At 33.4% G+C, this 15,124-nt stretch overlaps 1 protein-coding gene across 1 annotated transcript; it reads right to left on the bottom strand.

Moving 5' to 3' along the window:
- Positions 1 to 1,739: 1,739 nt before the first annotated feature.
- LOC107819393 (F-box protein At5g03100) lies at positions 1,740 to 5,722 on the bottom strand. Its single transcript, XM_016645496.2, has 3 exons — positions 4,707 to 5,722; positions 3,069 to 3,239; positions 1,740 to 2,267 (listed from the first exon to the last, which is right to left on the bottom strand). The coding sequence occupies exons 1-3, from the start codon at positions 5,616 to 5,618 to the stop codon at positions 1,953 to 1,955; spliced, it is 1,398 nt and encodes a 465-aa protein (XP_016500982.1). The 5' UTR covers positions 5,619 to 5,722; the 3' UTR covers positions 1,740 to 1,952.
- Positions 5,723 to 15,124: the final 9,402 nt, after the last annotated feature.

The raw sequence follows: 15,124 nt of genomic DNA on the forward strand, positions 1-15,124 counted from the left end.
GCTCTATCGGTATATAGTTTATAGCAAAAATACATCCAAAGGGAAATCCATGACAAAAGGTAGAACTACCCAACAATTTTGAAGGATAAACCAGAAACAATTGACAGTAGCGATAATAGCCAATAGGGTCAGAATAAATCAATGTTGCAGTCAACATTTGGTGAAAGAATTTCATAAAAGAAACAGCATGACAATAAGCGACAAGACAAAAAATAAGAGATATCTTTCACCACCTACAAACAGGAAAACTTCAAGTGCAAAGACATAAATCATGGCTAGTAAAAAGAAGGCAACCATTAGCTTGACATTTAAATAGTGGACAATAATGGTTCTAGGACAAGATATTGCCCAAAAATATGAATGGAAACTTACTTGTAGTACAAACGACATACCTTCAGCACGTTGAGCTCCAGTTTAGTTATTCCTCATCCATTAGTATAGACCTGTGTGGTTCCATTGCTTGCTTGAGGACTAAGTTTCCCAGTAAAATTCAGGTTTGAACTCACAATTCTGTCGGGGTTTTCTCCCTCCGGTTAAATTACGAAGCCAAAGCTGCATTAACTTTCTTACTTCCGGTTAGGGGTTACAATGAATAATTAGTCGAACTTCAATAAACAAAGTTATCTTTCCACAAAGTCCAGATTCCTTATCATACCAATAACTCCCAGGCTTCAACTTCTGAGGGTAAAGGGCGCCCAAAGAGTTCAGCCATCTCATCAGGCTTAAAAGGAAATCCATTAACAACCAGCTGTCTGGTCGGAGCTGATAAGCAGCACTTTCTTTCTCCGATTCAATATTTGCTTGGCCGCCAAGGGACTAAGCAATGTTTGCCAAGTGTGAACCTCTTTGACTCATCAATTGGCGCACCTATGAAACTTACACATTTGCGCCCCTCAGGCAATGAACCAATTGCTCTGAGCACACAATTGTTGCAATATTTTGCATCACGCACAAGCATTCTCATTACTTCACCACACCTAAACAGAATCTTGATTTCTTTTTCTCCTTCCTTTCCTTGGGAACCAACCATACTCTGGAAAAATATTATTCTCAATGTCTACCAGTTTTCTTTCAGATCTATTAATAGTATCGGAGAGTGACCATAGGGGCTCTTCTCCCTCATTGGTAGAACGCGTTGCAGCATCTTAGAGTTTGTGCTCAGATCCCGGCGATACGGAGGAAGAACTGAAGAAGAAGCAGGTTTCTGCAGTACAGACACTTGGGATTCTGAACTACCTGAAATTCTTGGATTTTGACTTGATGGACTGATCACAGCAGTAACAAGTGATATATGCAATGGGATTGACTCTACAACAGGTGCAACGTCAAGGCCTACAGATCTTCTTGATTCTGGAAGAGGTTCTGCTACAAATGCCGTGGGAATTGCACCAGAATCCATATCAACGTGTTCTACTCTATGAAGTCGTATAATATATTGGATGACTATTGAGCAACTCTAATGCTATGAACAATCCAGGCTAGCACCTTCTTGGAGGAAGCAACCTCCTCGCCATCTCCCTCCAATTTTTTATTTAGAAAAGAAATAAAATGGGAGAGAACAACTATTCTAGTTGTGTGAAAAGGGAGAGTTAAAATATTACAAACTTTCTTTTCCACTAATTAAAAATAACATAGCCCAAAGAAGCAAGTCCTTGGACACATAATGAATCTTGAAGTACTATTATGGCAAAATGATTTTCAACCTTAAATTTTCATAGTATAAGAATATGATCAGGATATAGCAATATGAATAGAAATCACGAATCATTTAGAGCAAGCTTTCTTACATGATGATCAGAGAATAAACACATTGTTACTTAGACATGAAGAGCTACTAACAAGTCCTTGGATACTAACAAGTACAATCCTAGCCTTGTCTATCAGCTGCAAACCAGTTTCAAACATAAAGTAACAGGCGTTAAGTATGTTGCAATCAATACAGATAATAGAGATCAAGAATTATCCATAAGAAAAGACAACTCAGCATGCAGAGAGGCTCTTGGAAAGCTTTGGAACTCTTGTGCCATTTTGACATAATCCTGAGACATATCACTCCCTTCGAATTTGGCCGTAATGACGAACTTTTCTAGCATTGTTGCATTTTTGAGCAAATATTTTACCAATGGAAGTACAGACTTATTCCCACTTAGTGTTCCATCATAGTCAATGATCTTGATGGTCTTCAAATGTAGCAAAGAGCAATTATAATTATGTGTCTTGAACCTCTTAATGTGTTCATCCTCATTTGTGTACCTTGACAGCAGGTCCTACAGGAAAGAATCCGCTATATTACCAAGCTATTTTCCTTATATGGAAGTAAAAAGTCGAGGAGTTGATTGTGGATAAAAAAAGGTGACAAAGTTTTAGATTCACGGAACATGTCAAGCGCTTGTTACTTACAGGAAAAATAATGTTAAAAAGATTCATTGTAGCTGATCAACAACAACAACAACCCAGTATAATCCCACTAGTGGGGTCTGGGGAGGGTAGTGTGTACGCAGACCTTACCCCTACCCTGAGGTAGAGAGGCTGTTTCCGATAGACCCTCGGCTCCCTCCCTCCAATAACTCCCCACCTTGCTCTTGGGGTGACTCGAACTCACAACCTCTTGGTTGGAAGTGGAGGGTGCTCACCACTAGAGCAACCCACTCTTGTCCGATTCATTGTAGCTGATCATTTTTTTTAATTTAAAAAAAGAGTCGATCCTTCTATCTCCTCACATAAAGGTGAGTACTATCTCTTGTTAAACATCTATGTCCTACAACTACCAAAAAAGTAAAATGTAGAACTGGCTTACTCATTCAATGATTCAAACAATTTTGAGAGCGACAACATCAAATTTCTGTCAAAGCAATTCAAGTTGAACTATTTTCTTGAAGAAAACAATCTGAGAGAACTACAAGGTTCCTCTAAAAGTCTTACGTGAAGGGGTACAATAAGTTCTATGATTTTTTTCCTAAAGTACTAGATCAGAAATATGCTGATATATATTGTCTTCTTCTTACACTAATAGTTGTTTGATATTAATAACATGAAGTAACAAAAATAAAGGTCTACAGGAAACTTACTCTTCGTTTTTTATTATACCAGTCAATGACCAATGTCTCAAGATCCGGCGAACTCTGTAGAAAGCTGCAAATTCCAAGGAAGTCCAATTGTTCTAAGGCTGTGTCAAGTTTTAAATATTTCCGGCTTGATGGTGGAGATTGCCAGCCTTTCAACTCCAGTATGGAAAGGCACTTACAAACCAAATATGTCAAAACAAGGAAATGCAACACTGTTAATAAATGACATGCTGATTGCTGAATATTTCAAAAGAATAACTTGGACAATACGACTAGAACTTGGACAATACGACTAGTTTTTGCCACATCAAAGTGTTCAAGGTTGGTTTGGAAATCCAAAGATGAACCTTTTAAACACTTTGAAGAACCCATTCACATGAGTTAAAGAGCATGATGAAAGTAAATCAATCCAGATTTATGGGTTATTCTGTCAATTAGGGGTTTTCAAAGAAAATCGAAATTATAAGAGCCCGACAATATTTGGTTTGGTTTAGTTTTAAACAAATAAAAACAAAAACAATATATATATATATATCAAGCACAAGTGTATGTATAAAGTTAGTATAAACTATGTATGTGTGTGTGTACATACATAGTTTATACTAACTTCATACATACACTTGTGCTTGATCACCAAATGGTTCAAGTGCTCACAGTCTCGGGGAATTTCTTTGTTTGCACCAATACTGCTTTTCAAGCTTTGAAATTTTCTATCGCTGAACGTTTAAAGAGGTTTAACACTTGTACTCTTATAATTCGGGGTGAAAAGAGGAAGAAATTAGTAAGGAAATACAAGACAAAGGAAGTAACAGCAACATACAAGTATTGATTATCATCTCTAGTTTCTTGATTCGATTAGAAAGAAAACCCAACATCCGTTGGTACGCAAAACTAACAAGACAATCGGGACTGCGTTCTCGGACTTTAAGTAGTGAACCCAAGGAGAACTCTATAATTGAGTTTCTCGTTCTTTTTATACTTTTGCAGAACTATAGGTATTGCGTCTTAATTGTTGCTAGTAAAGTAGTTTGATTCTTCTATTTATAACATGGTGTTTTATGTTTTTATTTGTTCCAACTTGTTTATAGTCCTTTCCCTCTCTTCCGTTCCCTTCTTTATCTATTTTTTATTTCACTAGAGTCATTAATCTAATTCTTCTATTTCCTTCCACTCGGGCACCGAAAATTTTAATGTTTTGGCACCCAAAACTCTTTCTGACTTTAGTGTTCAAAAACATTATATATAAACTAGAAGAAGCCGTCAAACCGACAAAACCAAAACCGATATATTTGTACTATGTTCGGTTTGATTTGGTTTAAACATTTAGAAAATCGACTTAATTGGTATAGCATCCTTTTAAGCAAAAATTGTACCAAACCAAACCATGAACACCCCTACTATCCATTACAAACTCTTTATTTTCACAGTTCATCTTCCAAAGTATTGCTAAGAGGCCTAGTTTCAGTCACCTGCCACTGTCCAACCAAATTGGCCATGATAATGTAATTCTTCAATTACCAACTTAGTTATCAGATTATACTAAGGAGTGGCATTAATGTTACTACGCAGATGAATTCAATAAAAAATCGCAAAACAAAAAAAGAAAATCTGAATTTCAGATAGTGAAGAGTATGAATGAACCTCGATGCCCCAGGGACCCAATTCAAGATCCTCGACATAGGCAACAATATGAAGAAACTCCTTCAAATAGCCATCCTCCGCCTCCGAGTTGCGTTCTTCATCTACTATATAGTCAAAATTTGAAGATAATATTGCACTGACAAGTGAAGCCACATTTCTCAAGCGTATCTCATTGCAGAACCCCAAAAGTTCAAAATATTTAATATGGGGGGCTAATATTTCGAGGGGAGACAAGTCAGGATTCTTATTTTGGTAATCTTTTAGACTCAAAAATGTCAGCTTCACAGAGCTGATTTCCAAACGACTAATGCCCAAAACACAATCCAGTTCCAAGTGCTCCAAGTTAGGGCAACCGGATAATATCTTCTCCAACATATTATCCGTCAAGTTCAGGGACGCGATTGAAAGAAATACTAGACTATTCCAGTTAACACTACCAGAAGGTTTCAGTTCACAGTTGATTAAAATCAAACTCCTCAACAACGTATTCTTATATGCAAAATTAGGAAGCTCATATTTTGGGTGATTGTCCGAATCAAATAGAAGTGTAAGTTCTTCAACATTAGCAACTTTAGTTGCAAAATGTACCCATAAATCAACATCTTTAACATAACTATTGTCGTACCTAAAGAGTGATCCCCTGAATCTTCTGATTTTCTGGCAAGACCTCCAATAATAAAGCTCTCTATTGGTGGAAGCTATGAAATCCTTTTCGCTGTAGCTATTGGGGGACTCAAAATCGAGAGATACTGGCACGGACTTCCAAAGAAACCGCCATCGCTGAGATAATACGCTGGTTCTCACAACTGCTTTACTGTCCCACAACAACATAGAGAGGATATGGAGTAGAATTGCGTCGGGCAAATCGCTGAGTCTGTCTCCTCTCGCCATGACTTTCCTCTCCATTTCCATGGAGTAAACCTAGTTCAGTTCATCTAAAGGCTAAATTGAGCCATATGAAAATTTAGCAAAATATTGAAACAGTAGTAACTTTTTCTAATCGGTAAGATGAAATAGGCACGGAGTTGAGTTACAAGCGTAAAAAGAGGCACATCGTCTCATGGCATAAAGCTAAATTATTTTTAAATAAAAAAAGTAGTTATTATTTTTAGCATGAATTAAAAAAAAAAATTATATAAATTAAAACGGATGAAGTAAAATTTAAAAAAAAATATTTTGTTACTTTAGTTTGGTACTTAGCTTGTTTGTTTGTTAGTTGTTATTATTGGTTGGTTCAGATTTTTAATTAACAAATCAAATTCGTAATTTTTCTGTCTTGGATAAAAAAGCCAAAGTGGTCGACCGAGGATATTTTTGACATTTCATACCTAAGACAGAATTGAACAGCCATCACATTCGTTTGCTATTTGGCATTTTTGTCTCTCTCAAAGTTGCTTATATTCTTCATCTAGAATATTCTAAGCTCATATATGCTCATCGTTCCAAGATATAATTTTGCACTGTTGGTTAAACAATTTGATTCACTAGAGTTTAACCATAAGCAACAATATTGGATTTTGGCTTCTTGTATGAATACTATTATATATTGATTCTTGATATAATGATATCAGAAAGTAGTACACTATACATGGTAAATTCATTGCTCAATTGTATTCTCATGTTGGTCATATTGGTAAATATCAGTTTCAAAATGCAAACAGTTTCAGTTAAATGTCGCGGTTACTTTGTATATAGATATACCTTTCTATAGTAGCATAAAAAGAGATGTCTACATTTTCTTAGCTAAAAGACTGAAAATTTATAACTTTTTACTCCTCTTTGCTTCACGGTTCACGTCTCTAAGCATTAGATAATGATATATTTGTTACAAATTATCAAATTTTTACTACAGGTGAATGTTACTCAAAACAGTTTTTGTTTTGCTAAGGTTCAATTACTTTATCTTTACCTGATCTGTATTTTATTTGTGTTAGAAAATTTTATGACAGATAGGCCTTTTTACATGACACTCAACTTACTACTTACGTCTATGTATGCTAAAAAAGGTAATTTCAATTTGTATCCTCCAGTTATGTGGCTTTTATGTAGTTGATCTTGAGTCTGTGGTTGTGGGCAGCTCTAGGGACACATAAAATTTATGGAGAATGAAAAGAAGAGGAGGAGGGGCAGAGGATCGGGTCTATGGTTGGGGAGAAGAGAGGCATGTCAACCAAGGGCAGTGTTTACCTTAAAAAGATTAAAACTAATACAAAAAATTTCAAACAATCTTGCAACCTTGGCCTAATTTGCAAATTAAAATTTCATTCGATTAATAATGTGGTGGATACGTAATTCAATATCATCATATGTGTATTGTGGAACTTGGAGCAAACTGTCAGGAGAAAAACAAATTAAAGCGAGATGGCAAGATCAAGTAGAGCAAGCTGCCTATGAACTGATAAGAGTCTTGCATTTCTTTCCTCCTATACGAAAAACTTATTATACTTCAAAAGATCTAAGAGAAGTAGAGTTGTGATATACTTGATGCAGAATTTATTATTGTACATGGTTTATGTGCTGAGTTCATTACCCTAGCTTGTGGAAATGTAAACTGTCTTACAGAAACAGATTTATAGATATTCTAATTAGTTAATGTTTGTTGCTTTATATTCAATTTGTTGCTTTCATATATGATTTTTTGCTTACAAAAGCAATAGGAAAATTTTAAAAGTCAAATAAAAGACTACTACTTTGATGTAACTAATATTTATAATAATTGCACAGATCAAACCACTTGATCCTATACATACGGAAAATACAAGCGATTAAGTTATTTGTTTGAGACGGAGAGTTGAAATATAGATGATTTCTCATATGAAATCAATCAAATTTAAGGCCAATCCTTCTTAGCAAACCGTAAGATATTGATAGGTTTAAATCGAAAACGTAGCTACAATTTTAAATAAAGAGGCATCTTTGTATTCTTTACTTATTTTTATCCAACACTATCAAAAGGTATTATGATATAAAAGACAAGCCCTTCACACTTTCTTTTTTGCGATGTTGTGGAGTTACGAATAGTTTTCACATTTATGGAGTCATCAAGTTTAAACTTCTAATGCAGGTTGCAGATGCTTCATAATATGAGGGCTGCACATCTTTAGATTTTCACCCTTATGGATCCTTGAAACATGGACTTCAGTGACTATGTTCAAGATATGAGAAGTAAGGTTAGATTTTTTTTGCTATTTCCTTTTTTGAATATGATTCTCTCTTAGCAATGTGTATTCCACTAATGAATGAAACTTTTGATTGTCATTCTTTTAGTAACATAAAACAAGTTGTGTGATTAAAATTGTAAGTGATATGTTTTGATTGTGTGTTGATACTATAAAATTGGAGCTCAAGATGGTGTTAAACTTTTTGACTTGTGAGGAACTTCAAATATTTTCTTTCTTATTATGAAAATATACAAACTCTAGCCAAAGATTCTATTTTATAACTAAATTAAAATATGTTCGACTATAAGTGACAGTTTCTTAGGAGCCATTTCCCTTTCTATATTCTGGTAGCTTTCTGACATAACAACAAATTTCAAGATACAAAGTGTATTTATAAAATATCCCTTCGGAAGGGAGCTAAAGAAAAAATTACACTGGTTTTAATATGTTAACATGTTTTATTCTCTTATTTTTATGATTGGTTAATTAGTTATACATAACTTAAGGTGCTATCTAAACCTGTTCAATGATGAATTAAGCATGACTGTGTGAGCTTCAAAAAATTGGTATTTTCAACAGAAAACTCTTGGATTAATGAACTTTTCACTATTTTGTGTGTCTGGATCTATCTTGATAAGCATGAATTGGTGAATCCATCTATTATTTAGATATTATACTTGACAATTTTGAGGAAGACAAGACTATTTATCTATCATACCATCTCTTATTCTTGATTTGTGGCATTATTAGTAGGAAATTTTTCTGTTGATCTCTTTGTCCTTAATCTTAGCGATGGAAGTATTAATTGCTTTAGGATAGTTTGATCAAAGAATAGTTATTAAGTTGCACTATATTTAGCACCAGAGTTGGCACAAATTCCTTCACATTATTTCCTCTTAGCTTTCTGGTCTCACTGTAGAGTATCTTTTGTTTTATGGGAGTTGTTTGATTATTAACTTCATTTAAGTTATAGGAGCTATATAACATAATGTAACTTGAACTAACTAGAAATAATTATACCGGCTAATCTAATTTTCTCTGTATCTAATATTTTAAAGAGTAAATCTTGGATGCTAAACAAGAGCCTATGTTGTATCTTCAAGTTTGGTTTATAAGTAATGTAATGGTTTTTTTTCTTATCAGAAACTATTGGCACATCTGAAACTTGAACTTGGAGGCTGAATTGAAAGAGCAAAGCTCCTTCAACATTAATCCATTGGAGTGGACTGAACTCACGAACTCAAGCAAACCTCCAACATGTTGGTGAATGCTTAAGATTATGTATGAAATACAATTTCAACTTGTATTTTTTATGTAGTTTGGAACGATAAATAGATGTTTCAAAAATGAGAAACTTTTGTCCAAACACTTTGAATACAGTTTGTTTGTGTTTGGTGGCTGTCTGAATCAAAATGAAAGATGTACACAGAATAGATTCTCTAAACCCTCCTACTTTTATTTTTATCCACTCTTTATCCAATAATACCATGCTTCTTTACGATAGAATGTCGTGTTTATCTATCAAAAGATTTTTTTGTAACAAACAGAACATTAAGTTAGCAATGTTGGGCCCATGCTCAGCACGGGCGTACCTCATCTAATTTAAATTTATAAACCAAACCAAATCAACCAAAATCGGGGTTTTCAATCACGTTTTTTCTCGAATTTTTCGGGGGTTTTTTCCGACAAAATCTTCATAGCATAAAATTTATAATTTGTGCTCTAATAGTGTCACGACCCAAAATTTCACTACAGGCGTCGTGATGGCACCTAGTCTCTAAGACTAGGTAAGCCGATTTCAATTATCTTTTGAAGCCATTTTTTTTAAACTAACAGCGAAAATAATTATAATATACAACCTCCCAAGACTGGTAGTACTGAGTCACGAACTCTAACTGAATATATGGAATGATCACGAGGGCCGAATATACAATATTGTTTGATTTCAAATTAACAGTATAATAAAATGAAAAGACTCCAAGGAACTGCGACGGCCAAGCAGCTCTACCTTGAATCCTTATGATCCCGTTTTAACTCTACTCAAGTCCGATATCTGTAATACCTGGCTCTGCACAAAAATATGTAGAAGTGTAGTATGAGTACACCACGGTCGGAACCCAGTAAGTATCAAGACTAACCTCAATGGAGTAGAGATGAGATACAGTCAAGATACTCACTAGTCTATTAACCTGTGCATATAATATATAGAATAATAGGAAACAGATAGTAATAAGGATAGGATAAAACAACCAGTGGTATGCACAACAAGACAACAAGAATACCATAAATATCACTTAACAATTAATAAATACATGTACGCCCAATTAATTTAAGTTTTTCAAATAAATATCCTTCACATATAATTCTTTCAAATAACTCTTTTTCAAATGTAGTTTTCTCAAATAATTATTTTTCAAATATAATTTTTTCAATAAATCTTTTCAAATATAATTTCCTCGAATAAATATCTTTCAATACAATTCTTTCATTTAATTATTTTTGAATAAAAATCCTTCCAAATAAATATTTTGAACATAATTCTTTCAATTAAAAAGTCACCATATGATACCTCATTTCATAATCATAAAAATACGGGTCTCATCCCATTTTCATATATTTCGTAAATACGGGTCTCGGTCCATTTTCATATTTCCACGGCACCTCGTGCCCATAATTAAATCATCATATTTTTTCGGCACCTTGTGCCCTCATTTCATAACACCACTGCACGGACAATTCACGTGCCAAATATCATCATCATTTCATCACAGCACCTCGTGCCCACATTTCATATCACAACTACACAGACAATTCACGTGCCAAATATCCTCATTATTTACTCACGGTACCTCGTGCCCATATTTTATTTTATAATCCGCCTGGCAATAGCCATAGGCTCTCAATTTCAACATAAATTAAATTGTTATCAATTTACCAACAACAAGACAAATTGCACAAGGTATAAAAATAAACACAAGAAAATCACAACATCACATGAGAATCATCAACACCACAACCCCACATCATCACATATCGTACCTGATAATAGCCACCCTTATCGCTCCTATTGCCACCATTATCACTCCTATAGCCACCTTTATCACTCCGCCCAGATAATATCAATAGCCACCCTTATCGCTCCTATTGCCACCCTTATCGCTCCTATTGCCACTCTTATCACTCCCATTGCTACCCTTATCGCTCCTATAGCCACCCTTATCGCTCCGCCCAGACAATATTCCAACAAACACAACAACAGTAAAATGCCACCCTTATACCCACATAATGACAATGGTGAAATGCCACCCTTATCTCCCCAAAATAATAACTCACACAACACAACAATTTACACGGAAAATTAACACGGCAACACAATAAAATCAATTCATATCACAATTTGTCCAATGGCCATAACCAAATTTCAAAGATATAACAAAATCAATTAATTTCACAATGAATAGCCTAAGGCTCAACAAATGTATATAACACACAAAACAATCAATAGAGATAGAAATTACTCAGCATAAAGCAAAACCTTCATTAATGCAAATTTAGATAATTATATTAACACTTATTCTTAAGCTCGCTTAAATTAATTATTTGCATAGAAAAATTCATATTGGAATTAATTTCCAAGAAATATTAAACCCACAATACTCACGAAATTTTACAAATATTTCAAGTAACAATCACATCAAATTATCATATAAAAACAAATTCAAAAATAAGGATTTAGGCATGGCAAACAGATAATTTAATAATTTTCCATAATTTTCCAATTTACTACACAATAATGCTTAAGATTTTAATTCAATAAATTTTGCACGTATAAGCCCGAGTACGTACTCGTCACCTCACGTACATGGCTTTTCTCATTTTATAAATGGCACATAAGACTCAATGCCTAAGGAGTAATTCCCCCACTTGAGGTTAAACAAGATACTTACCTTTTTGAAGTTAGGTCGATATTCCAAAATAGCTTTCTCACGAGAATTGACCTCCGGACGGCTCCAATCTTTCTTGAGCCTTTCTTACATTACTATGAGGTTCCAGAAATTCTAGCAACTTCAATCTATTTAAAAACATAATAAAAGTGAACCATAATTAGGAAGATTTTCATGGTTTCAGCTCATTTGAGCATTTTATCAATCACTAGGTGTGCAAATTTGGCTACAAGGTTCTTCTACAAGATTTTCTTCATTCCACAACCCAATCTTTACTTATTTGATCTCAACAATCTTTCCACAAACCTTATTGGTACAAGCATATATACATAATACTCTTACACCCAAGAATCATACTCCCAATCACCAATCTTTTACCCCAAACTCGAAATTTGAAGACTAGGGGTTGAATCTTACCTCTTAGATGAAGATCTTGTGATTAGCTTCCTTGATTATTGAAGATTGGATGATTAGAATGTTAGGTTCCCTCATTCTCTCTCTAAAATGCTCTTACCTCTCTCTAAAACCCTCAGAAAAATACCCCAAAATAAGCCCCAAAGGCTATTTATCAAAATGGGGTCGGGTTATGAAAATAGAAAAATTAACCCTCCGAACTCAGCTATGCGGTCGCACAATAAACCGCACAATTGGTGTGCGTGTCGCAAAATAATCGCACAAATCGGTGCCCAGAGCTGGGCTGTTCTGGACCATTTTGCGACCAGTTTGCGGTCGCATAACCATTTTGCGATTGCATAATGGTCGCAGAATCGCATTCTGTTAGCCTTTGGTGATTTGGTCATAATTTCTTGTAGGAATGTCCAAATGACGAACGGTTTGAAGCGTTGGAAACTAGACACATAGACCTTTCTTTTTATAGGTAACACACCATATAAATCTGCATATCAAGATAGGTATGCTTGTTTGAAGTTAGGTCTTGTACGAACTCACTTGAAACTTTAGTCTATTATGAAATTTCCAACTTCAACATTCGATGCCGAAACCTATCGAATCAAGTCCGATTGACCTCAAATTTTGCACACATGTCATAAGTGACATAATATAACTATTCAATTTTTCATAATTTAATTCCGACCTCGTTATCAAAAATTCAACCTTCGATCGAACTTTTCCGAAAATCGTCTATTTTTCAACTTTCGTCAAAATGCGTCGAATTGTCCTACGGACTTCCAAATCCAAATTCGAACACGCGCCTAAGTCCGAAATCACCATACGAAACTATTGACATCATCAAAATTCTATTCCGATGTTGTTTGCTCAAAAGTCAACTCTTTGGTCAACTCTTTTCATTTAAGCTTCAAAAATGAGAATTTCTTTTTCAATTAAATTCTAAATCTTCCGAAAATCAAACTCGGCCACACCCGCAGGTCATAATACATATTATGAAGTTGTCTGGGATCTTAAGCCGTTGAACGGGGCGTTAATTCTTAAAACGACAAGTCGTGTCGTTACAAATAATTCTTAAGTCATAGTAGGATAAAACTATATAAGATGTTACCCAATAAACTAATATAAAATAATGTGAGATGAGTCATAATTATACTAAAATACTCAATAAATTGAATAAAATAAATATTGTTAATTAATAAGCCATAATAAAAATAAACATAATCTAAAAGTACTAAGTCATGTTAAAATAAGTACGACTAATAAGTACTAAGTATTAATTACATGACTAAATAATATTAAAAGTGAGTTATGCATTTTTACTATCTAAATCAATGCGAAACTAAAAAAATAAATATCTAATACTATTGTTATTTCTAGTATTAAATTGAATATTTTTTGTTAGCATTAGTATTAATTTAATTTTTTTGCTTTGGGCTTTATTTGAGTTACTAACGTTTATGGGCTATAAAACATATTTGATCATTCAAAAGTTCTAAGTCTAAGTTTGAAATAATACATTAAAAGAGGAAATTATTAAAGAGTTTAAATTATATTTATAAATTACATTACAATAATTATTTTTCTATATAAAATATTTTTAAAACTTGTATACATGTAATGTCGGGTTGGTTTGGTTTCGGTTTGACTTTTTTTAGTTAAAATCAAACCAAACCAATTATGGTCGGGTTTTTTTTTCTAACACCAAACCATAGTCGGGTTTGTTTTCTCGATTTGACTCGGATTATTAGTTTGGTGCATTTTGTCGGTTTTCTTTGTACATCCCTAGTTGTTACCTATTGTATTGCATAATATTGCTACTTTATTTTGATTATTTCATAAGTTTTATTGTATCGTATTGTTAAATTTATCGCTACGTAACAACAAAAAGCAGTGGCGGGCCCAGAATTTTGTACAAGCGGGTTCATTAAATACGACATCAATAATAGAAACAACATCGATTATAACAAGCGAGATTTGCTCAATTATATTTTTCTTTTTTATTCACTACAACAAAATGAAGTCATCATATTTAAATTTTTTTTTTTTGCTTTATCAGTTGAGCAAATGTTTTTTAATAAAAGTATTACAAATTCTATTCAAATTTAAATTTAGAATAAATTATCTACTTATTTTAACAAATTCTGCATTAACAAATTCTATTTAATATATTAAAAAGTATACTAAACTTTAAAATGTATATATAACAAATTTAAATATTTTTCTCGTTTATAGAAACAATGATGTTATTTACAAATAAAAAACAATCAAAAGAAAGAGTATTAACTAAACTAAATTAATACAAATAATTAAAGAGAGCTATACAAGAAAAATTTAGTACTAGAGCAAATAAATAATTTCATATCAAAACAATCAACTTAAACTTAAAGCTACTATTGATCATTCCAAAAATACAAACATACAGACATAATCAATAATTGTCAAAAATAAGAGTGAGAGTGCTACAACTTAGGGTAGAAACTATGGACCATCAGAAGCTTTTGAACCCACTTGGCCATTACATCACAAAAGTTTCTTGTGTCAAGTGGGTTTAGTAATTGTTTAATTATCTTATATTCTAGCACGAAACCCATAATTATATATATATATATATATATATATATATATATATATATATATATATATATATATATAAGCAGTATACTTTTTCGATGAAGGCGGGTTCATTTGAACCCTCTTTGATACACGTGGGACCGCCCCTGATACTAGTGTTGAAACAACGAATTCGGTGTGGTGGAGTTTTTATCTTGCGTGTTTCTCTCATCTTGCCCTTTCTTATTATTAAATAATTATATTTTATCATTTATCTCACTTTTTTATGTAATAATTCTACTATGTATCATATTTTTTTAAGTAATATTGCAAGTTTAGCTTCATATTGTTGGTG

This window comes from Nicotiana tabacum, chromosome 15 (genome assembly GCF_000715075.1).
Source record: "Nicotiana tabacum cultivar K326 chromosome 15, ASM71507v2, whole genome shotgun sequence".
NCBI classification, from domain to species: Eukaryota; Viridiplantae; Streptophyta; class Magnoliopsida; order Solanales; family Solanaceae; genus Nicotiana; species Nicotiana tabacum.

Excerpts from the sequence above, each read along its gene's own strand:
- LOC107819393 (XM_016645496.2), bottom strand. The coding sequence starts at position 5,618 with ATGGAAATGGAGAGGAAAGTCATGGCGAGAGGAGACAGACTCAGCGAT. Across the intron at positions 3,240-4,706 it reads TGGGTCCCTGGGGCATCGAG|TGCCTTTCCATACTGGAGTT; the intron begins GTTCATTCATAC and ends TTGGTTTGTAAG. Across the intron at positions 2,268-3,068 it reads GGTATAATAAAAAACGAAGA|GACCTGCTGTCAAGGTACAC; the intron begins GTAAGTTTCCTG and ends TCTTTCCTGTAG.